The sequence below is a fragment of the Pyrus communis genome, chromosome 5 (assembly GCF_041283825.1).
Source record: "Pyrus communis isolate YQ-2024b chromosome 5, ASM4128382v1, whole genome shotgun sequence".
NCBI lineage: Eukaryota > Viridiplantae > Streptophyta > Magnoliopsida > Rosales > Rosaceae > Pyrus > Pyrus communis.
In genome coordinates, this window is record NC_142569.1 from 28931823 (window position 1) to 28956017 (window position 24195).

The 24195-nt window shown below is 38.1% G+C and overlaps 2 protein-coding genes and 1 long non-coding RNA gene across 3 annotated transcripts; 1 reads left to right on the forward strand and 2 right to left on the reverse strand.

The window, feature by feature from the left end:
* Positions 1-2883: 2883 nt before the first annotated feature.
* Positions 2884-6408, reverse strand: LOC137727085 (uncharacterized). Its single transcript, XR_011067722.2, has 3 exons — positions 6133-6408; positions 4785-4821; positions 2884-3361 (listed from the first exon to the last, which is right to left on the reverse strand). It is a non-coding gene; the product is annotated as an uncharacterized LOC137727085 (long non-coding RNA).
* Positions 6409-18270: 11862 nt separating this feature from the next.
* On the forward strand, positions 18271-21510 carry LOC137726486 (putative receptor-like protein kinase At2g21480). Its single transcript, XM_068465422.2, has one exon. The coding sequence runs from the start codon at positions 18662-18664 to the stop codon at positions 21305-21307; it is 2646 nt and encodes an 881-aa protein (XP_068321523.2). The 5' UTR covers positions 18271-18661; the 3' UTR covers positions 21308-21510.
* Positions 21511-22329: 819 nt separating this feature from the next.
* On the reverse strand, positions 22330-23627 carry LOC137726348 (putative carboxylesterase 18). Its single transcript, XM_068465265.2, has one exon. It carries the CDS (start codon positions 23532-23534, stop codon positions 22512-22514), a length of 1023 nt encoding a protein of 340 aa, XP_068321366.1. The 5' UTR covers positions 23535-23627; the 3' UTR covers positions 22330-22511.
* Between the last annotated feature and the right edge of the window lie 568 nt (positions 23628-24195).

The following is a 24195-nucleotide window of genomic DNA, read 5'->3' on the forward strand; positions in this document are numbered from 1 at the left end:
ATAACATTGAACCACATTCCGTTGATGAATGTGGACGTAGAACCAATTGGTCAAACTGGAAATAAGCAATCCAGGTTGAACTCGATTCTCTTGCGAAATGTAAGGTCTTTGTTCTGTAGCTCTCACTCCACCGCATGTGAAGCCCCTGGGCTACAAGTGCATTTTTGTAAGGAAGCGTAATGAGAAAAATGAAATAATGCAATACAAAGCACGCCTCATAGTGTAAAGCTTCTCTCAACACCCTGCGATGGATTACAAGGAGGCGTATTCCCCCGTAATGGACATCATAACGTTCTGTTACCTTATCATTTTGGTAGTTTCCGAAAAACTGAATATGCAACTTATGGACGTGGTAACCGCGTATCTCTATGGGGATCTAGATACGGAAATCTACATGAAATTTCTAGAAGGACTTCCATTAATTGGTTCAAATAGTTTTAAACCACGAAACACCCTCTCGATCAGATTGAGGAGATCACTCTACTGATTGAAACAATCCGGACAGATGTGGTATAACCGTTTGAATGAATATTTGACAAGTCAAGGTTATGTGAACAACGAACTATGCCTATGCGTGTTTATCAATAAGTCACATTCCGGATTTGCAATCATTGCAGTTTATGTCGACGACATGGACCTCATCGAAACTCTCGCAGAGTTTGAGGAAATTGATCTTCACTTAAAATCGGAATTTGAGATGAAGGATCTTAGGAAAAGTCGATATTATCTTGGCCTAGAGATCGAGCATTGTTGTGATGGAATCTTAGTACATCAATCAAACTACACCCAAAAGATGTTGCGACGTTTTAATAAGGATAAAGTGAGGTCGTTGTATGGTCGTTCGAAGTCTAGATGGTAAACGATCATTTCCGTCCTAATGAGGATGAGGATGAGATTTTGGAGCCTGAAGTTCCATACCTAAGTGCAATTGGTGCTTTATTGTACTTGGCTCAATGCACTAGACCTAACATCTTCTTCGCTATTAATCTTTTGGCTAGATACAGCAATGCGCGCTTACACGCAGACAATGGAATGGTGTTAAAGACATTTTCCGCTACCTTAAGGGTACACCAGATTTGGGCTTGATCTACACCCATCAATCCTCAAGAGGAGCTGCCACCCCCAGTCCTCGGGTTGATTCTCGCCTCGTCAATTACACAGATACTGGTTATCTGTCTGACCCACATAGTGCACGTTCTCAAACCGGGCTATGTCTTTACCGTTGGAGTCATCGCAATATGTTAAAGGTCTACCAAGCAAATGCTAGTTGTGACTTCTTTGAACCATGTTGAGATTCTCACCTTGCATGAAGCCTCGCATGAAAGCAGTTATGAACACATTCGAAGCACTGGTGGTCTTATTACCGTTGTTGACCTTTCTACAACGATCTTTGAAGATAATGCAGCATATATCGAGTAGTTAAAGAAGGGATACATCAAGGGAGAAACACCAAGCACATTGCGCCGAAGTTCTTTTATTCTCACCAGCAACGACATCATCAGAACATTGAAGTCAAGTAAATCTGTTCCTAGGTTAACCTGGCCAATCTCTTCACCAAATCATTGCCCAAGTCTACTTTTCAGAAGCTCGGCCAAAGAATCGGTATGTGTAAATTATCTAAGGTTAATTGCTTGTAGTTTTCTTATTTAGAAGTTATGTCTAACTCAGGGGGAGTATCTAGAAGCATACTAATTTGATCTTAATGTACTCTTTTGCCTACGATTAGGAGCATTTTTTCCAATGGGTTTTTGCTACCTAACGAGGTTTTGATGAGGCAACCATCCTGCGATGATCATACTCCGTTGAGTTCACTACTTTTTGACGTTTGTTTTAGACATTATGCATACTTCTCATTTTTCTCCTTAGTCTATGGGTTTTGTACCTATCTTAGGTTTTACCATAGTGAGGTTTTGTGAGTTTTACTACCCATGCATACTTTCTTTAAATTTGAGACTCGCATTCGCCCGTTGTGCCGATGACTTCATCAACTGTTATACCTCAACTATTTAAGACCTGATGCGATATTTTGTTTGAGTATTTACACACTTAAGGGGGAGTGTTGCACTCCTATTAGATTAGGAATGTGATCGTGTAAATCCTAGTGTATCTAGAGATATCTTGGAATATTCCCTAGGGTTAGATATTATCCTATTAGAGTTGTAATCCTATTAGGGTAAGAATTTAACCTTCTCTCTCTGTGCCGCTGGCTCCATCTCTCCTTAGTCCTAAATACAGTTTAGTAAATTAGACCTACAACACATATTAAATTTTAGACATACATATTTTTTAAATATAATTGTGTTTTGTACACCTCTGAGTAATTTGCATATACATTTATTTTAAATTAAATTATACATATTATACACGCACAAATATTTTTCATAGTTCTTTTTAATAATACATGTGAAAGTATACATATGTTAACACAATTTTGAAAAAATAAAAATAAAAATTTTGTAACAAACAATGCAAGTGTTTTCTCTCAAGGTTTGGAGGCTTTTCTCCTCGATGTTACTAGCTGGAGAGTGAATGCTAATGTTCAGAAGAAAACTTTGTGGAGTCATAGTAAGATCTGATTAGTTAATAGACCAAATCAGAATTAATGGTCCTCGTGATCGTGATGATGGTGTATTAAGAAGATAGTCCTCGTGGTAAAAAAATTAGAATTTAGACCCTTGTGGTAAAGACCATTAGTAAATTCAATCCAAATGTGAGATTTTTGTCAAACGTCCGTTAGATGCAGGGACAAAAATGTCTAGCCATCCTTTTTCTCGTGGGGAGTGGGAGGGCTTTAAGGTTTCCCTTCTTGTAGGCTTTGAGAGAATCCTTGGGCTGTGCATGCTTTTTGGGGGAAGCAGATTCTCTCCTGAGCTCTTACCAACGAAGTTTAAGGAGCAATTAATCATAGCATTTCAAATTGATCCTATGGTTAGGAAGTTGTTTTAGCTTACAAATTATTTCACACAAAACAAGGTGATTTTGTTTGCCTTTTGCAATTCCCGCGCTCCCCTATTCCCTGCTTTATCACTTCTTCTCCTCTCGAACTAATCTCTAGCATCCCCTTCCTCCGAAAATTTGGAAGCAAAAAAATTCAAATCCTGCATCTCTTTCCTCCGAAGTTCCGCATCTCCTTCCGCCAAAAATTTTGAAGGAAAACAAATCCAATTCCTGCATCTCCTTCCTCCAAAAATTTCAAAGGAAAAGAAATCATCGTCTCGCTTTGTCGATCATCGGGTTGCCACTGGTCTTCAATAATAAAGGTTAGGCTTCCATTACCGAATTTCCTTTTCATGATATTTCTGCAATTAGATTGGATTTGCTGCATGTTTATGTCTGAAAAAGAGGAGATGTTGCGTTGCCTCTGCAGAAAAGCAGTTTCAACTTATACACAATTTCCCACTATGCCAATTTGGAATAAAAATCGTTTTAACTAAAATTTGGTTTGCTTATGTAGAAAATTTGATTTTTATTGGTTGAAAATTTATTCTTTTTTGCTCAAGTTGTCTGAATCTTGGTATATTTTTGTGGTAGAATTGGATAGTGAATGATATAATGGATAAACCAAATGATGGCATAGAAGGTACTTTGGAATTGAAGCCTACAAAAAATATGGAGTTTGATACTGAACAAGCAGCATACGATTTCTACAAGTATGGTGGAATTATGGGGTTTAGTTTCGAAGAGAAAGTAGTGGCAAGAATAAAAAGACCCGTGAACTCACTTTAAGAATCTTTTCTTGTGCTAAAGAAGGGTTTCGAGCTGTAGATAAGCAAAATGATATGATTAAAAGACTAAGAGCAGAGATAAGGACTGGATGTGGTGCTCATATAGGTGTTAGGTTGGATAGGCATGGGGGAAAGTTTTATGTTTATACTTTTGTTGAACAACATAATCATCCCCAAGTAAAGAAAAAATAAGCCCATATGTTACCATCCCAACATAAAATGATAGCCTCACAAGCCACTGAAGTGGACTTGGCTGAAGAATCGGGGATTCCACTTAGGTTGGTTTATGAGTTAATAAGCAAACAAGTAGGTGGAAGAGAGTCTTTGGGATATATTAAGCAGGATCATCTTCGAACGGTAAGGCAAAAGAAAATGGCATATGGAGAAGTTGGAGTTGTGCTACAATACTTTTCCAAACAAATATTAGAAAACCCATCATTTTTCTATGAACTACACTTGGACAAAGAGGAGCAAATAACAAACATGTTTTGGGCAGATGCTAAATGATAATTGATTATAGCCATTTTGGAGATGTTGTAAGTTTTGATACAGCTTATAATGTATGATGAGACCGTTGCTTCATTTAGTTGGTTATTTAAGATATTATTGAAGGCAATGTCTAGCAAGGCTCCCAAGACTATTTTTACCGATCAAGATCATGCGATGGCTAAGGCTATTTAAGAAGTGATGCCTCAAACTTACCATAGACTTTGTTTATGGCATCTGATGTAGAATGTTTGTATAAATGTGAATACTCTGTTTAGAGGTGAGGAAGGAGTTCACAATCCTTTGACAAATTGTTTTTTATCACATTGAGGAGGAAAGTGAGTTTGTAGCTACTTGGAATTTTATGCTTGATGAGTATGATGCACATGAGAATGACTGGTTGGCCACCACATTTAAGATTATAAAGAAATGGGCATATGCATATGTGAGATCGGCATGCTTTATAGGAATACGAAGCACACAAATTAGTGAAAGTTTTAATGTAAGACTGAAAAAATTATTTGAAGATCTCAATATTGTTCAATTTTTCACAAACTTTGAGAAGGTTCTTACCGATACTAGGTACAAGGAGTTGGAAGCGGAGTATGACCTACAATGCAGAATTACACATGTCAAATTTGACATCAAAATGTTGAAACAAGCTAGAGAATTTTACACGAAAGCTATATGCAAATTGTTTCAAGATCAATTTGAAGAATCTATTGAATTGTCAATAACAAATTATGTTGTTGATGAGGATGACTTTGTATACACGGTTAAACTAGACGATAAGTATAAGAAGCGTAAGGTGAAAAGGGAAGGTGTATCTATTGTTTCTTGCAACTATAGACTATTTGAGATAAAAGGTATACAGTGAACAATATATACAGTGAAGAGGTGGAGTAAAGAAGCAAAAGTTGAGAGTGTGGTAGACTTGTGTGGGCGTGAGATTCAAGTGGAGCCTAAATTGTAGCAAGCTTTTAGATATAGGTCCTTGTGTTCTATATTGACTAGATTATCAACAAGGGCATTTGAAAATGTAAAGGCATACCAACTGGTGATTGAGCAAGCAAATAAATTGTTAAAAATGGTTGAAGACCTATTGCATCCACAAGTGAATGATGATGTGCATGAGAAAAGGCATACCAATTGTTATAGCCTTGGAGAATGTTGATGTTGTCATTCCAAAAAGAGCTTAAGAAGAAAGAAAAGTCTTGTCGAGGAAAACGAAGAATTAATAGTGCTTTGGAAAAAGCCTTACCAAGAAAAAAGAAGTCTAATCATGCCTCAGTGCTTAATATATATACTTATAGTTTAATCGTTGACATGTTTTAGGTTACAATTCCACAACATACTAGTGGTATCAATGTCTTTAGTCCTTATCCACTACCACCCTCTCATTCATCACAGGTGAAGCACTTTTGAATGCATTTCAATCTTCATAGCAAGACTTGATTAGTTGACAAATATAAACATGAAATTGGTATGTGATATACAAGTTCCAGTTCACATGTTTGGCAATAATACCTATGTGCCAATTCCATATCATCCTTTTCAAGTTTGTCATCTATTTGCATTCTCTGTTTGATATCTATCATATATATATATATATATATATATATAGTTGCAACCACATAATACACATATGCCGAACCCAATGCCTTGGCTGCCTTGTGAAGAATCTCAGTCGTCAGGTTCCCAACCTTTTCTACTTAAGCAAACCAAATTTTAGTTACCAAGTGCTTTTAGTTAAAACAACTTTTATTCCAAATTGGCATAGTGGGAAATTGTATAAAATTTGATACTACTTTTTCTACAGAAGCAACACAAACATCTCCTCTTTTTCAGACATAAACATGCAGCAAATCCAATCTAATTGCAGAGATATCATGAAAAGGAAATTCAATAATGGAGCCCTAACCTTTATTATTGAAGACCAGTGGCAACATGTTGATTGATCAAGGCGAGACGATGATTTCTTTTCCTTCAAAATTTTTGGAGGAAGGAGATGCAGGAATTGGATATTTTTTTACTTCAAAATTTTCGGAGGAAGGAGATGCGGAATTTCAAAGGAAAGAGATGCAGGATTTGGATTTTTTTTGCTTCAAAATTTTCGGAGGAAGATGATGCGGGAGACTAGTTCTAGAGGAGAAGAAGTGATAAAGCAGGGAATAAGGGAGCGTGGGAATTGCAAAGGGCAAACAAAATCGCCTTGTTTTGTGTGAAATAATTTGTAAGCTAAACCAGCTTCCTGGCCGTAGGATCAATTTGAAAGGCTGTGATTAATTGATCCCTGGGCTCCATTGGTAAGAGCTTGGGAGAGGATCTGTTTCCCTTTTTGGGATCTAAAAGGATTCAGGTAATCTCTTATCTATTTTATTGGGTAAAGTACAAAAAACTACCTCAACTATTGGTGTCACGACACTTTCATACCTCATCTTTTAAAATTAACAATGTCATACCTCATCTTACGAATTCGTGTCAATGTTATACCTTCTGTTGGCCTGCCGTTAATTTGTCAGTTAAATGCTGACGTAGCTTGATCCATACCCCTCTTTCTATTAAAAAAATAATAAAATATTAAAAAAAACTAAAAAAAATCATTTAATATTTTAAAATATTAAAATAATAATAAAAGTTAAAAAAAAAAAACAAAAATCAAAACCTTTCGTCCCATACACCCCCTGCCCCCTTCTCTCTCTCTCCCCATCTTCTTCTTCCCTACGTAATCTTCAACCAAAAAAAAAATTAAAAAAAATTGAAAACCCATCAACCCCCAACCCCCCCCCCCCCCCCCCCCCCGAAGAAGAAGAAGAAGAAGAAGGAAAAAAAAAAAAAAAAAAAACCCAGATCCCGTTCGCCAGGCCGATTCCGCGAGGGGTGGGTGCAAGGTTGGGTGGGTGCAAGGGTGGGTGTGAAGGGTGGATGCGGATGCGAGGGGAAGACGAACTGGGATTATTATTATTATTTCTAGGTTGCAGGTAGGGGCTTGGGTGGGGGAGAAGAGGGGATGGGGGTCGTGGGGGGAAGGGGGGGGGGGGGAAAGGGTGGGAAGGGATGAAGTTTTTCTTCTTCTTCTTCTTCTTCTTCTTCTTTTGTTTTCTGGGTTGCAGGCTTACAGCAGGTAGATAGGGGAGGAAGGACTCGGGGGGGAGGGATGAAGTTTTTTTTATTTTTTATTTTTTTCTTCTTCTTTTGTTTTCTAGGTTGCAAGCTTGCAGCAAGTAGACGGGGGAGGGAGGACGCGGGGGGAGGGTGGGAAGGGATGAAGGTTTTTTTTTTTTTCCTTCTTCTTCTTTTGTTTTCTGGGTTGCAAGCTTGCAGCAAGTAGATGGGGGAGGGAGGGGGGAAAGGGACGAAATGTTTTGTTTTGTTTTGTTTTTTTTCTTTTCTTTTCTTTATTATTTTAATATTTAAAAAATGTTAAATAATTTTTTTTAGTTTTAAATAATATTTTATTAATTTTTTTAATAGAAAGTGGGTCCTGAATCAAGCCACGTCAGCATTTAACTAAGAAATTCACGCCAAGCTAACGGAAGGTATAACATTGGCACAAATTCGTAAGATGAGATATGACATTGTCAATTTTAAAAGATGAGGTATGAAAGTGTCGTGATACCAATAGTTGAGGTAGTTTTTTGTACTTTACCCTATTTTATTTTATTGTTATAGTTAGCTATAAAGCAATACTCATAACCCAATTGTTGATAAAATCTCAAATTGATTGATGGAGTGGATGTTGTCGAATTGCAAGGGTCTTGGAAGGCGAGATTTTGGGGCTCAATTAAAATCGTTGCGTTGCTTAAATAATTTGGACCTTTTTTGCTTAGTAGAACCTAGAGGTAGTTCATCTAGAGTGCCTCAGAACTTCCATGATGGTTTATTTGGCAAGTCATTTGCCACCCCAATATTGGGGCAAGCCGGTGGTATTTGTTTATTTTGGAACTCCTTATCCCCCCAAAGCTAAATGTTTGATTTGCTCATGCTCGTTTTGTTTATTGCCTGGTGCATGATATTTTGCAGGATTTTTTTTGGTATACCACTTTTGTTTATGCTAATCCTCAGGAAGAGGACCAATTACAGCTTTGGCAGGAGATTGTTGTTTTTAATCCTGTTGATAAACCCTGGTCGGCATTTGGTGTTTCAATTTCATTGCTAGTTTAGACGAAAAAGTTGGTGGTAATCAGGTTGTTACTAACTACATGATGAATTTTGTACAATTTTTAAGTACTGGTAGCTTACTCTCTCTACATGATTCTGGCATGCCTTTTACTTTGACTAATGGTCATAAAGATCATACTGTCATTTTTGAAAAACTGGATAGAGCTACTACTAATTTTCTATTGATAAATTTGTTCCCTGATTTTAAAGTCCATAACTTCCCAATTTATGGTTCTGATCAGTCTTGTGAAATTCACCCTGTACCAAAATAAAATAAGAAGAAAAAGCTCTTTTAAATTTGAAGCTATGTCCTTACAGCTTTCTGGCTTTTAGGATGTAATGAAGCAAAACTAGTATTGTAACTTGACACAACTCGACCTGGATTTCAGTAGGCACCAAATCGAGGCGTGCTGGCCATCACTCAAATGGGTGACGAAGCCATAATATGCATGAAATCGTAACTAAAATTATGAACTAATATAATCTATCGAAAATTCGACAAAACTTCCCCTAAAATAGGGATGGGCCCAAATAATAACACTTGCAAGTAGTCACATTTATATCAAAACATCCCAAAGGGCCATACTTAATGGATTCCAACCCTCAGTTACGTGCATAATAATAGTTCAGAGCATAGTTGCCTAAAATACAACTTTTACTAATAATGCTGAGTAGATAACATACCTGGTAAGAATGTATCAGAGCTTTGGGAAGAGGCCTCAATGTCGAATAGGACCATTGCTACGTCTACTGAATCTTGTCTACACTGAAAGCTGATACACACCTATATATTGAGTATCATCCACTTACCGTAGCTAGCGAAAGTTGGATAACAAAATCATGTCATTGTCGAGTAATCTCTACGCAATGACAAGTTGAGAATACAATTGTTATCATGTCATTACCGAGTAATCTCGAGGTAATAACAAGCTGAGAATATAAATGTAATCATGTCACTATCGAATAATCTCAAGGTAATGACAAGCTATGAATATAATTGTGGTACCCCAACACACGTGTAAGCTGATATATATATATATATATATATATATATAATCATCCACTAACCGAAGCTAGTGGAAGTTGGAAATATAATCACATCGTTGCCGAGTAATCTCTAGGCAATGACAAGCTGAAATGACATGTCCACGATGTGGACAAGCTGGAAGTACTCATACACGTGCAAGCTGTGTCCTACGGCCATGAACGTAGTACAAGATGAGAATATAACTATGTAATCATGTTATTACAAGAATTCACATAAAATTAATATTAGTATACGATAATTTTTCTTGGGATGCGCATTCGAGATTCTGTTAGAAGGCCAATTATTGTTGGAGCTTGTTGAAAATATGGCGATGTGCATGCTGCTTCTCTACAACAAATCACATATAATTAATATTAGTATATGATAATTTTATTGCCACAATTTATTAAATAAAATAACAAAATAAGAAAAAATACTTATCTTTTGTAGGTAGATAGCGCTCTTTGTTGATCCTTGATTATAACAAGATTTTAGGTTGAGACGTGTAAGTTCACTGTCCTTAAGACTAGATTTCCCCCCTCTAAGACAATGTATTGGTGTAGCAGGTTATGGTGCCCTACTCTCTACGATACAACAAACCTATAATCCTCGTAAGAGTACACTTGTAGTACTTGGATCGGGTGAACAACTCAATTTTTTCATTTGATATGAGCGAGTGAAGATGAAGAATATAATAAAGCTTTCAAGAATGATGGATCAAAAAGATAGAAGAAGAAAGCAGAGGAGATGATTGTCATCTTCATTCTTGACAATGTAGATTAACAAGTATATATATAGGGTTAAAAACATTAGGAAGCGAATACCCTTTAATTCAATACTAAACAATAACGTTATAAAGTGATATTAACGGATGCAATATGAGTGTTGCCTGTTGGAAAGGAAACCGTCCAATAGGAATTAAAGACCTTCAAATACCTTGAATTTGATAATAATGAGTCAATATAAATACCATTTGGATAGCAATTAAGAAGAGGAAAATATCTATATGACTTATATGATATTAAACACTTGTATTTTGAAAATACCCTTACATATTCCAATTCTCCACATATTTCAAAATACAAGGAACTCAAGAACTATGAACCAGTCTTACGACGAGCTAGCAGTAACTCGCAAAAATTTGGTGAAAATTAAATTTTCTATGAACTAAGATTTCTTTGTGTAAATCATAGGACTAGCCACCCACATTGAATCCTCATAATTGAGCTTGTATGAGCCCGTTGAAGCGAATAGACCATGCGCCCACCTAGTTTTCATGAACACTCTAGATAACCTGCCTAAGCTCTCATAGGAAGCATCCCCATTCCCACACTCATATGGGTGAATCCATCAAGTGTGCACTGCAAGTCAAGCACACCACCCATATATAAGCTATGATATTAAGAAAATAAGTTCAACATTGGTCAATGCAGTACTTGCATATCTATACCATAAGGATAGACTCTCAACAATAATAACATTCGATATAAATTGATAGTGCACGGCCAACCAACAAGTGACTTGTTCTTACCCATATGAACCTATTTCCTGCTATCTCCATTCATATAGGTTGGGTTACCATCACTCTTGATTGATGTTATAGGCATAATGTCTTATCCCCCTTGATGTCATAATCATCACTAGCACTTAGCTTAGTGGATTTGTCAAAGGATTATCTAGAACCATTTCTGACTTCAAAATATTATATCGATGAATTATGCAAGATAAATTTATATTCAACTCAAGCTTCCATAACTAGGTTAGCGCCACATATAAACACAGATAAATTGGTATCTTCCACAAATAGTGAGATACCTCAATAACAAATATAGTAGGAACTAGTCTCTTACATATCAAGGATTTTAAGAACATTTGCCATCCAATGTTAGTCCTCTTTAAGACTACCAACTGGTATTTCATAGTGGACGTGCATGTCTAACTAGGATAGCTCTAGACATTGCATCTAAATATGTCGAGGTAAGTATCACAGTGGAAATAAATAGTATCATCATACATTTAACGTAAAACTCACCATACACTATCCATTAACAAAGAGTACCTCTCATATATTTTGTACGAAAAGTATATCTCTCTAAGACTTTTTAATGTACTCCAATTACGTGTTTCATCACATATGAATTCACAACAACTACATATTGCAGTTGTCTTGGTATCTTCTTAGCTATACCCCAGATTTTCAAGTATGTTATCACATGCATGAAGACTTTTCCGTACAAGGGCTCTCCATCCCCACAATTTAAATGGTATTGTGAAATTAACTTGCAAAAATTCATTAGTAATGACAATAGTCATATAGCTAAGTAAATGATTGTAGTCACCAATCAAATAAAAATCAAGCATTTAAAAGGAGGACAACGAGAGACAAAGTTTTAGGGCTCGTATGGATATGTTTTTAAAATGAATGAAAGTGATTTTAGAAAAAATATTTTTTGGTTCTAAAAGCCCTTAAAAATGCTTTCTGCAAGAAACACCAGTTATGTGCTTTTTCAGGAAGAAATTAAGTGTTTTTTTCAAAATTTATTTGCATTTTTACTAAGGATTGGTTCCAAAAACATTTTCAACAAAAACACTTTCAGTCATTTTAAAAGCACATCTAAACGAGCTTTTATGTATCAAACTACTGCTTCAATGTTCAGAACCACCACAAAAGAAATTCGTGTTAAAACTTTAGTTCAAACTAATGCATGCCAGCAACAAAATAATGACTGCCGTTTAGAGTTAAATAATGAACGCAAGGAACCCCACAACAAAATTGTTACTTGCAGTTTACCTGAGAAGGTGTATAGCAGCGTCAAGACCTCCAAAACACTAAGTAACGTAGTTCCACCATTGTCATAATCGGTGAAACGTATAACAGGCTTTAACAATGAATGGCTGCAAGTTAAATTAAATAGGCAAATGGTTTCGGATTGAATTGAATTTTTGCAAGGATAATCTATGATTCAAGACCTACAAAATAGATGGTTCGGATTTTGAAGTTCGATATGGAGTGGATCCCACACGTAATCCCCATTTTTTGGGGATCACTTTGCATAAAATGACCTATATATGTATGTATGTGTGTGTAATATATACATATACATATTGTATATATACACATACATACACACACACATACATACATATATATATATATATATATATATATATATATATATATATATATATATATATATATATATATATCTTCAAGTTAAAGTCCCCCCCTTCCCCCCGACGTATTTAAGCGTTGTCGACATTCTTATTTAAAGTTTCTGAAGTAAATCTCACATGCAGTGGCAGTAAGGGTGGGCAAGGTTTAGGTTGGTGCGGTTTTGAGTGAAACCAAAATTGAAACTTTTTGCAGTTCGGTTCGGTGCGGTTTTGAAGCTAGAATCGAAATGAAACCAAACTATTTGGTTCGGTTTGGTGCGGTTTTAAATGGTTTCGGTTCGGATTTTAAGAAAAAATATACAATTTAAAATACGAAATGCTCATTATCTCAAACTTTACATGAATGCAATCAACAAAGAACTTTTTTTAAAACAACTTATCTAGAAGAAAATTAGTTTCTAGTAAGATCATAAATCAGAACTTGAAATGAAAGACATCATATATTAGAACATATTATTAAGCATTTCCCATTATAGACATCTTTGAGAGTGCTCCTAAAGGGTACAAATTAAACTTAAGCAGTAGCTAATCAAACCACTACAAAATGTCATAATCCATATATAAAATGAAACTAATCCCTTATTAAAAACCAATAAAAAGTCCTCATAGAGCAACCTTATTAGCTAGCTAAGTACCAATTGCCACGCAAAAATTTAAGGCTTTGGAAGAAGAAATAAATGAACGGTTTGCAACTTTACATGCGTACTCTATGCAGTAGATAACATGTATGAATGATCCAATTTCTTGGACTCATGGCAGATATATATTATAATTGCCCAACAAACAGACTTGCATGGTTGCACCCTCAAATCTATGAGGAAGCTATGCATAATTTCCCCTGCAATTTCAATTTCTCAAAGTCCTTTGTGTGGAACATTTACCCGTTGATCACATATCCAGTGTAGGACAACGCATTCAAGTGCCCACCTCTACTAATGAGTGATGATATTATGTCTAAGAGAAAGAAAGTGATGAATGATGATATTCTAGTGTGGTTGAGTTCATACTAAATGCATGGACTCTAACAAACAACCAATTAAAACATTACATCTAATATGGACATTTAATTAAATGCTTATTAATATTTACTGTGCGGTTCGGTTTCGGTGCGGTTTTCAAAAGCTAAAACCGAAACCAAACCATTTCCTACTTTGCGGTTTGGTTTCAAAACCAAAACCGTTTCAAAACTGCAAAACCGAACCGTTCGGTGTGGTCCGATTTGGTTCGTGTTTTGGTTTCGGTTTTAAGTGCCCACCCCTAAGTGGCAGTATGGCACTACTCTATTCAATGGATTAGAACCATCTCGATATGTAGCTGTGACAAGGATCATCATATTGTACCACTCCTCCCTTATAGTTGCTCTGATTATAGTACTACAAGGACTCGCCAACAATATCATTAGTTCCATACAGATTAGAGTCATATCAAGCATAAATCAACATCACAGTTAAAAATGAATGAAAGTAACTCCCAATTAGTTCAAAATAGTGATGACAACCCCCCAAGCAGCCCAACGTCTTCCATGTCCCCCATGATGTGAAAATTAACTTGACACACAAATTAAACCCTATTTGTGATAATTGTAGTATATATGCAAGTAGGGATCGTTTTAACCGGGGATTAACTAGGGATGTTAATCTACTCTAAACTGACTTAAAAACACAAAACTAAACTTTAAAACACTTAACTAGACCTATATGACTCAAAACAAATTAAAAAGACTCAAAACAGCACAAAAAAATCAAATAAACTCAAACTAGACTCTGAAGGGTGATTTGAACGAAATTTAATTAACTTAGACTCAAAACGCTAATTTGGACAGATTCAAACACTTTTCTAACTAATCTAACACACTTAATAAAAGGGAGAATTGATTTGGACGAAATTAATTGAATTGGGCAGATTGTAAACTAAACAGATTGGGCACTAAATTAGGTGAATTGAATGGGAAAAAGGCTAGTTAGAGGGTCCTTCTCCACACATGCACATATGTAATACAAATTGATTTCCAGATTTTATCCCTTTAAACCGTGAATGACAATGCTCCAAATTAATTGTGAAAAGCACAAATTAACTTTCAGATTTTCCTATTTTCATTGAATTGGATGGAAAACGCATCGACAATCAAATTATTCTTATCAAATTCCCTACATGAACTGCATAATAGAGATAAAATCAAAGATCATTAAGCTTTTTGAAAACCCTAAGCATTGACTAGGCATTCGTAACTATGAATTGCATGATACTCTTGCCTAGAATTTACTTAATAAAATCATGACTAGTGTTTTTTACTACTTATGAATATAAGTTCATAACGATTAGATGAAATTCCCTTATATCCTAGCATCAAATTCATGCATGAAAACTAAGTATGCATCCTTAATCAACACACAAGAACAAGTTCTCAATAAATCAATTAAGTAAATCACATTCACAATTCAAGAAACAAAATCTGGAGGAAATCAATTCATATGAAACATAAGTCCATGGCTTCGAATTCACCTCTAACTAAGAAAAACTTAGTTACACATGTTCATAACAATTGAAAAGCAAATTAAAATAAACATGGAAACGAAAAGAGGGAAGAAAAAACTCTGAAAGTCTCCAAGGGTTGCAGATTCCTTGCGGCACAAGGGTCTCCTTCTCCTATGGAAGCCACGACACTCCTTCTCCCTAGGATTTGCGGCACAAGGTTGTATTTTCTGAATGGATGGTGTGTGGTGTGAATGAATGAATGAATTGAATGATGAATGGCTGCCTAAGGTCTGTAAAGGGGTGTGGCACATTTAATTTCATATATATATAGCATGGAAAAACCCTAGCAATCAGAATTAGCTTTAAACCTAGCAGATACAAGTGCTTAGGGCCCCTAGGGTGCGGCACATTGCTTGGAAATTAAGTCTTAGCCCAATTGGTTTCAGATATGGACTTATACAATCCAAATCCAAGAGGAAAAGGGCCAATTTAAATCAGAATCCCATCAGAAAAAGGTTTAGGAAATTCGTCCAAAATTGGGCCTTCTAGAAACTAAGTGTTTTGTGGCTGATTTTGGGTGTTCTAGAAAGCATAAAGGGGGAAAGGTGCGGCACCCTTTTAGGTCAGATAAGGCTTCTAGAAATTAGATTTTTAGGTCCACTTGCAGCTAGGATTAAGGTGGAACAAGATTAGGTTAGGATAAGATAGGATAAGGTTTTGATAAGATAAGGTTGTTAGGATAAGTTTCCATATTTCTTGCTCTTTTCTTATCTTCTTTGTCTTGAACTTTCCTTTTCTGATTTGTAGCATGTTCCTAGCCTCTTTTCACTCCAAATTCGTCCATCCACCTTGCTCCATATACAAGCTATCCATAATAAGCCCAAAACTGCTCTAAAAGGCTCAAAATTGCCTTTTCTTGCCAACTTTGTCCTTAGGACCTACAAACAAACGAAAATAGCTTAAAACACTATAATAAGTAGTAATTAGCTAACTAAATGCAAGGAAACAACATAACTAAGTAACATAAACATGCTCCTATCACCCCGATTCCACGTAGGCTTGATAACCTTCCATAACCATCCACACCACAATCCACTTGACAAGCCCTGAATACGTGACTTGTGCTTAGCATGAATAATGACTAAGGAAGCATGGCGTGATGAATAGGCATGAGCATGGCGTGAATATCTGGCTTAATCACCGTGACATGGCATGTTGGTAAATATATTTTTCGTCGATCCCTCGCCTTGGCATGTGTTTGGGCTTGAATGTAGGCTTTGCATGACAATTGGGCCTTGAGACTTGGTTGGATTGGTGTATGACATTTTTAGGCCCCAACACAAATCATACTCGATTTATTGTCATATGTATTTTTACCTGCTCCCACATGTAGTGTAGTAATCTTTATTCCAGTCTTCTCTAAATCAATATACGGGGCAAAGCTTTACATAGTGAGGAACAAATACAGTGACATAGTCTATTAAATGGGATCTGGATCCTCTCCTGAGTCCAAGGAGAGGATCCTCCTAACCAAGCAGTGTGGGCTGTTGGATTTTTATCCAACGGCTATAATTAATATAACTTTAAAGGGATCCTCCTATTTGTAGCCGTTGGATAAAAATTCAACGACCCACACTGTTTGGTCAGGAGGATCCTCTCCTTGGGCTCAGGAGAGGATCCAAATCCCAAACGAGCCTTCCTTGGAAGTGTTGGTCATCACAAGTACCTCACCATCATCTATAGATATCGCAGACAAGTCAAATATATATGTAACAAATAACAGTTCTCCATTAGAAATTTGGAAGGAATAATGTCTTTCATAACTAATTAAGGAGATCAAAACAACTCAAGCATGTGTGTGTATTAACCCTATAACGCATATATTTTCCAATTTAAGTTATCTAGTTAAGAAGTGTACCACGCAAGAAGCGCCAACAAGCGATGCAAAAAAAATAGCTCATGGAACCTCACAAATTGAGGGAAATCTCGAGAAAATGTAGGACTTACAAACCTTATAGTGCATGCTCATATCACAAGGCTGTCTTTAGCACATCACTGCTTTTCATCATAAGCACGCCAACATGAATGAAATTACAATAGAGTACTAATAATTAAAAAATTATACAAAGAAATAAATCAATAATTAATTAAAATAATGTGTCACTTATCTGTAAACTCTTTTACTAAATGAGTTCTGGGTGTTCCCTGAGATTCTCCATTTCTTAATTAGTTTATTTCCTAGCAAAAAAAAGAATAATAATTTTTTTTTAAATGACTGAATTTCTCATTGTTTTTTTCTTTTACAAAAGCTATCGAATCATACATGTACGTGTTTTTTACGTACGATATATGCGTTGTAAGTTTAGTAATTATGATTCGGATCAAAGTAGGCTGTGGCAATTGCATATAATCAACTTCAAAAATCTGCTAACACATTACTTTAGGCACCAGATATGTGATTGAAATCAGTAATCAAACTGCATGACAGTGATTTATAAGTGAAAAAGAACTATTTTAACTATTTAATGTATTATTGTTTTCATAAATAACAATGAATCAATGATAAAGGAGCTAGAGTAAACATACTACTCTAGCTCACACAACTCATGCCTGCGAGATCAAACAAGAAAGCATTTCTAGCAGCGGTAGGCAAAAGATCAATCCCACAAGTCAACTTCATATGCATAGCCTCAATCAGCTATAGCATCCGCTAAAACGTTAGCCTCTCTATAAGAACATGCCTCCAAGAAATATGATGAAACATTGAGCAGTTTGTTTGATATCTTGAATAATATACCTAAAATCTTCATGAATGACGTACTTTTAAAGGATCATTGATCACTAGTTTGGGGTCCCCGTCAATGCAAACTTCTCTAAAACTTTTCCTTGTGTCTAAGGATAAATCATGCTGCAGCCGGTTGGCCTTCGGCTGAGCATCAAATTTTATTTTGAAATGGCAGATTGAGAGTAGTTAGGTTGGAAAAACTCATCACCGCACAAAGCAGAATGGCATGCATGCAAAAAATGAAAAAGGATGTGCAAACATCACTCCATAAAATTTCTTTTTACCTACTTTGCCATGTCAGACAGTCAGAGTCCTTTTACTCTTTTACTTTACTTGATGACTCAGATGGAGAGAAATGTTAGTGTCTAGGCCAAATTAGCACAACATTATCTCCCAGCTCCAAGTTCCTAAAAAACCTAAGGCCTATATTAGATGCAAATTAACAGGGGAGAGAGAGTGAGGTTGAAATGGTGTTGGACCAATTCAAAGCGAGTCCAACCGTTAATCCAAAGTTAGTGTTAGTCCAACCGTTAATTATTTTTCAACTTCTAAAAAAAGCCACCAAAACAGAAAGCTTCCAAAAGCCAAAATCTTTGTCCACAAACATTGCCTCTGTCTTGGGGATTCACAGCCTATCTGGGTTGTCACCTCCTTCCCTCCACTTATAATCCAAACAAAACACCAACCACCCCTTTGAAGGGGAAAAAAAATGTAAAAAAGTAAAAAAAAAAAAAAAAAAAAAATACCAATTACAATTAGTTTTAGACCCCTTTTTCAAGTACATTTGCCAACTCTTTTGTGCTCGAACCTCCTCCTCGCCCAGGAGGGATGGAGATAGAAAAAAAACCAACCAAACAAAACCCAAACCTTTTTCTATCCTCCTTGCCATCACCATTTTCGACACCGATGGCTCTCCTCCTGGTCCTTGTCTTCTCCCTCCTTGTCTCCCCTGCCTTAGTCCTTTCTGCCTCCTCACCACCCTTTACTCCCCAAGACAACTTCCTCATCGACTGTGGCGCCACCAACAAGGCCACCCTACCTGATGGGAGAACCTTCAAAACTGAATCAGAATCCACGCAGCAGTTGAAGGCAAACGATGACAACAAGGTCTCTGTTGACAAGGCAGATGTGCCTTCCCCCCTGTATTTGACTGCCAGGATTTTCAAGAGCGATGCCACTTACACTTTCCACATGGCAAGGCCAGGATGGCATTGGATTCGCCTTCATTTATACCCGCTGAGCAACTCGGTGTTCGATCTTCAGAAGGCTACGTTCAATGTCATGACAGAGAAGTATACTTTGCTGCATAGCTTCAATGTCAACGAGAACAAGAACAACAACACCAAAAACCAAATTTTTATGAAGGAGTACCTTCTAAACATAACGGAGCAGCAATTCTTTATCAAGTTCTCTCCCATGAAGAACTCTGCGGCGTTCATCAATGCGATTGAGGTGGTTTCAGCTCCTGATAATTTGATCACCGACACGGCCAACAACCTTCAGCCGGCGAGCCAGTTTCAGGGGCTATCCAAATTCGGTTATGAAACTATGTATAGGCTTAACATGGGAGGACCTCTTGTCACATCCACGAATGACACATTAGGACGTACTTGGTTGCCTGATGATGCATACATTAAGTCAAAAAACATGGCCAAGGCTACATCTGTTGGGACTAGTACGATCAAATACCCTGATGGGCTAACCCCCCAAATTGCGCCTCCAACTATTTATGCAACAGTCGTGCAAATGGCTGATGCTGTTGTGAGCAATCAAAATTTCAACATAACGTGGAATTTCCAGGCGGAAAACGCATTCGCGTACCTAATTCGGTTACATTTCTGTGACATTGTAAGCAAGTCACTTGGTAACCTCTACTTCAATGTGTACATTAACGGGAACATGGCGATAAGCGATTTGGATTTGTCACACACTGTCAATGGTTTGGCAATTCCGTACTACAAGGACATCGTCGTAAATGCTTCCTTGGTATCCAACGGATTATCAGTCCAAATTGGTCCTTCAAGAATGGACAATGGTGCACCAAATGCCATTTTGAACGGTCTGGAGGTGATGAAACTAAGCAATTCCGTGGACAGTTTGGATGGAGAATTCGGGGTTGATGGAAAGAAAATGGAAACAGGCGGTGGCGGGCCTCACAGAGGTGCAGTGGCTGCAGTCGGGTTTGGTTTGATGTTTGGGGCCTTTGTGGGGCTCGGAGCAATGGTTTACAAATGGCGAAAGAGACCTCAAGATTGGCAAAAAAGAAACAGCTTCTCTTCTTGGTTACTTCCTGTCCACGCCGGAGATACTAGCTTCATGTCTAGCAAGACCTCGATGGGGTCTCACAAGAGCAACATGTACAACTCCACCTTAGGCCTTGGCCGCTACTTCACTTTCCAGGAGTTGCAAGAAGCCACCAATAACTTTGACTCAAGTAAGATCATTGGTGTTGGTGGATTTGGCAATGTGTATCTTGGCGTAATTGATGATGGCACTAGTGTAGCTGTTAAGCGAGGAAACCCCCAATCTGAACAAGGCATTACAGAGTTCCAAACAGAGATCCAGATGCTGTCCAAGCTAAGGCATAGGCATTTGGTGTCACTGATTGGCTACTGTGACGAAAACTCAGAGATGATCTTAGTTTATGAGTACATGTCCAATGGACCTTTCCGCGATCATCTCTATGGAAAGAACTTACCACCACTATCATGGAAACAAAGACTAGAAATCTGTATTGGGTCAGCTCGCGGGCTTCACTACCTTCACACAGGGACATCACAAGGCATCATTCACCGTGACGTTAAGACAACCAACATTTTGCTTGATGATCAATTTACTGCCAAGGTGGCTGACTTTGGTCTTTCTAAGGACGCGCCTATGGGACAGAACCACGTCAGCACCGCCGTGAAGGGAAGCTTTGGGTACTTAGACCCCGAATACTTCAGGAGGCAGCAATTAACAGACAAGTCAGATGTGTACTCGTTCGGCGTTGTTTTACTTGAAGCACTGTGTGCAAGGCCTGCTATCAACCCAGCACTTCCAAGGGAGCAAGTGAACTTGGCTGACTGGGGAATGCAGTGGAAGAGGAAGGGCCTGCTTGAAAAGATCATTGATCCTCTCCTTGCTGAATCCATTAACCCAGAATCAATGAAGAAGTTTGCCGAGGCTGCAGAGAAATGTTTGGCAGAACATGGTGTGGACAGGCCTACAATGGGAGATGTGTTGTGGAACTTGGAGTATGCTCTGCAGCTTCAAGAGGCATTCACTCAAGGAAAGGCTGAGGATGAAAGTAGCAACGCTGTGCCGCTTTCCACCGAGGCTGCTGCCGTGGTTCCTCCTCCTACTGCCCCCACTTCTGCTAGCCGCCCGGCTACTATTCCGGAAGGCGACGAGGGTTCGGTTGATGCTCACCCCATTAATGACCAATCAGGAACTGAAGTGTTTGCTCAATTCTCCAATCTAAATGGTAGGTAAGTTCAGAAAATTTGGTTCACCAAATGAAAGATGATGATCTAGTACTATTTGTAGCCATGGTGGCCTAATAATTTGATCCTTCCTCTTGTTCTCTCTCTAATTGTTTTGGGGTATTGGGGTTTCAAGATCATAACAAAACTCTAAACTTTTATACAATATGATGATGTACTGGTTGAGGAAATTATATACATATTTTAGTGTAATATTTTGTAATTTAATCTATTTGTAGCATAGATGCAAATTAGACTTTGAATATTTGTGTGATTACACAAGGCAAAGTAAAACTGTAGCCTGTAGGCTGCATAGCATTGATTTATATACCAAGAAATACAAGCCTCATGCTATTGCAAAGATGCAAGTAAGATCCAAACGTTGAAATGTAACAAATGATCAAAGAAATTCGAACAGCTCATAAGAATTTAAATAGGATAGTCTGACAAGTTGAATGGTCAAAAATTTTGACAAATAACCGGTTATGTCGTAAGTATGACAAGTTGAATAGCTAAGCACTCTCACAAATAACAATTCCCGCCGTATTCCAACACACGGTGCAAATGAACTTCTGTGTCCAACTTCGCCCTCCAGAAACAATCGCTTGTATAAAGAATAAGAAACCGTAGTGTAATACGCAATGTGTGAATTAGAGAAGGGAAAGCTTGGGAAAAATAATGGTTATGTATATATACAGGAAGCCTTTAACAAAACGGGGATTAGTTATGGTGCTCACATCACACTGAATTTTAACGATCTGAACCGTGTATTTTTCAAGTTGCAACTCATAGATCATCCTTGCAAAATGTTAGCCAAATCGGAAATATTTGAAGCATCTAATTGAGTTGAAAGAGATTGACGAATACTTTGATCTCTAAAAAACATTGAAATTTCATCGTGATAATTAAATAGGCAAATAGTTTCGAATTGAATTGAATTTTCACAAGAATAATCTATGAATCGAGATTAACAAAATAAATGATTCGGATCGTTGAAGCTCAATATGAAATGGATCCCACAACTAATCTCTATTTTTGAAGCAAAAGTGAGAATCGCTTTGGATAAATGGCATGTATACATGGAAGGGGGCAAGATGCTCGTTGCCACCTCTTTGGTTTCTCAAGACAGGGTTTTGACTAAACTACCCCTTATTTATGTTGACAACATTTGCACCCTCCAATTGTCATCAGATACAAAGTACAAGTAACTGAGTTCAAACAGAAGCAATGAAATCTTTGACCTGGTTAACCAGCTGGTTAGACTCAGGTAATTCAGGAAACACATAAAACGCGTGGACCATGTTTGGATACTCGATTAGCTTCGCCTCCTTCCCCGATTTCTTCAGCCACTGGTAGTACCTCCTCTGCCAGTCTTGTAGCGGATCCAATCCCCCTGTGAATACAAGCGTATTCGGATACTCCAGACCCGCAATGTCCACCGCGTTCGGCCCACTCGGGTTCGCCGCCTCGTGGTCCCGGTCCGACCCGTCTGGCAAAAACACTTTCCACAGCCAGTCCGTTCGGGCCACCGATACCAGAGGAGCTCCGTGGAGCCGGATCTCAGACTCGACCCGCTCTTCTCCCCCAAAAAATGGCTGTATCGATATCAACCCGACAGGTTTCACGACCCGGAATCGATCCTTCTCGCGGGCGGCGCGAACAGCCACGTGGTGGGCCAGGTTGGCTCCGGCGCTGTCCCCGGCGAAGAAGACTCTAGATCTGTCTGCGTTTTTGGGGAGGACGTCGTCGTTTTGGTCAAGGAAGGTAAGGACGTCGAACCCGTCGTCGTATTGGGAGGGGTACCGGTGTTCGGGGCAGAGGCGGTAATCGACAGATACGACGACGGCGGGAATTTTCCGAGCAAACTTGCGGCAAACGACGTCGTACGCGAATGAGGCGGGGCTGAGGAAGGTGAATCCGCCGCCGTGGAAGAATACGACGACGGGAAGATGGGATGGAGTCGGCGACGTCGTTTGGGGGACGAAGAGGCGGAACCGGAGTTTGCGAGCGGGGTCCACAGTGACGTCGGATGAGGTGACGCCTCTGACGGGAGCGGCAGGAGTGGCTGAGGACTTGAAGTCGAGTATGTTCATGAGACGGCGATTGACAGTGCCGTCCGCGCGGCGTGCGGCGTCGGTTACTTTTGAGAGAAGGGACAACGACACCCGCGTCCTCCAGGGGAGAGAAGTCCATGACTTTGCGGTCTTTTGAGTATTGGATTCCAACGACGTCGTCATGGATGCGAAAGTGGAGAGAAAGTTTGATAGTGCGGGCGGCTTTTCCAGTGAAAATATAGGAAGGCCGGAGGGAGAGTGAGTAATTGCGGTTCACCGAACAGGCCAACCAACAGCTAACTTTTATAGCTGGTGGGCCCACTTATTTTTTTACTTTAGTTGGGTTGTAATATGTCCACACCGTAATGGTGAGTATGACCCGAATCAATGGTGGTGGGGTTGGAGAAATTTTTCACCCTAAACACGAGTGATACTATACAAGTAGTTAGAAGTTTTATTTTTTAAGTTGTTAATTTTTTAAGCATAAATATTTTATTATTTATATAATAACACTTAATATATTACCTCATGATCCGAACATACTGAAATTCTTATTGAGAAGGGCTACCCACACTTTGTCTCTACTGCCCTAAATAATCTAAATTATAAGGCAGATTTATTGAGAAACGTAGTAGGTGTCTGCATTTAAAAATGTGGGATGGGGTCCCATCTCTTTTCGCATGTCGTTTACGTTATCATGAAAAGGGTAGGGTAGTGGAGGGATTGGGACCATTGCAAGATTTGTATTTAATTAACCACTATACAAGATTGGCAATTTGGTCAAACTAAATATGCTGGAATATTTATATGTGAATAGACTATTTAAAGAGAAAAGCAAGATATG

What these genes read in the sequence shown, in the direction of transcription:
- LOC137726348 (XM_068465265.2), bottom strand. Translation starts at nt 23,534, where the DNA reads ATGACGACGTCGTTGGAATCCAATACTCAAAAGACCGCAAAGTCATGG.
- LOC137726486 (XM_068465422.2), top strand. Translation starts at nt 18,662, where the DNA reads ATGGAGATAGAAAAAAAACCAACCAAACAAAACCCAAACCTTTTTCTA.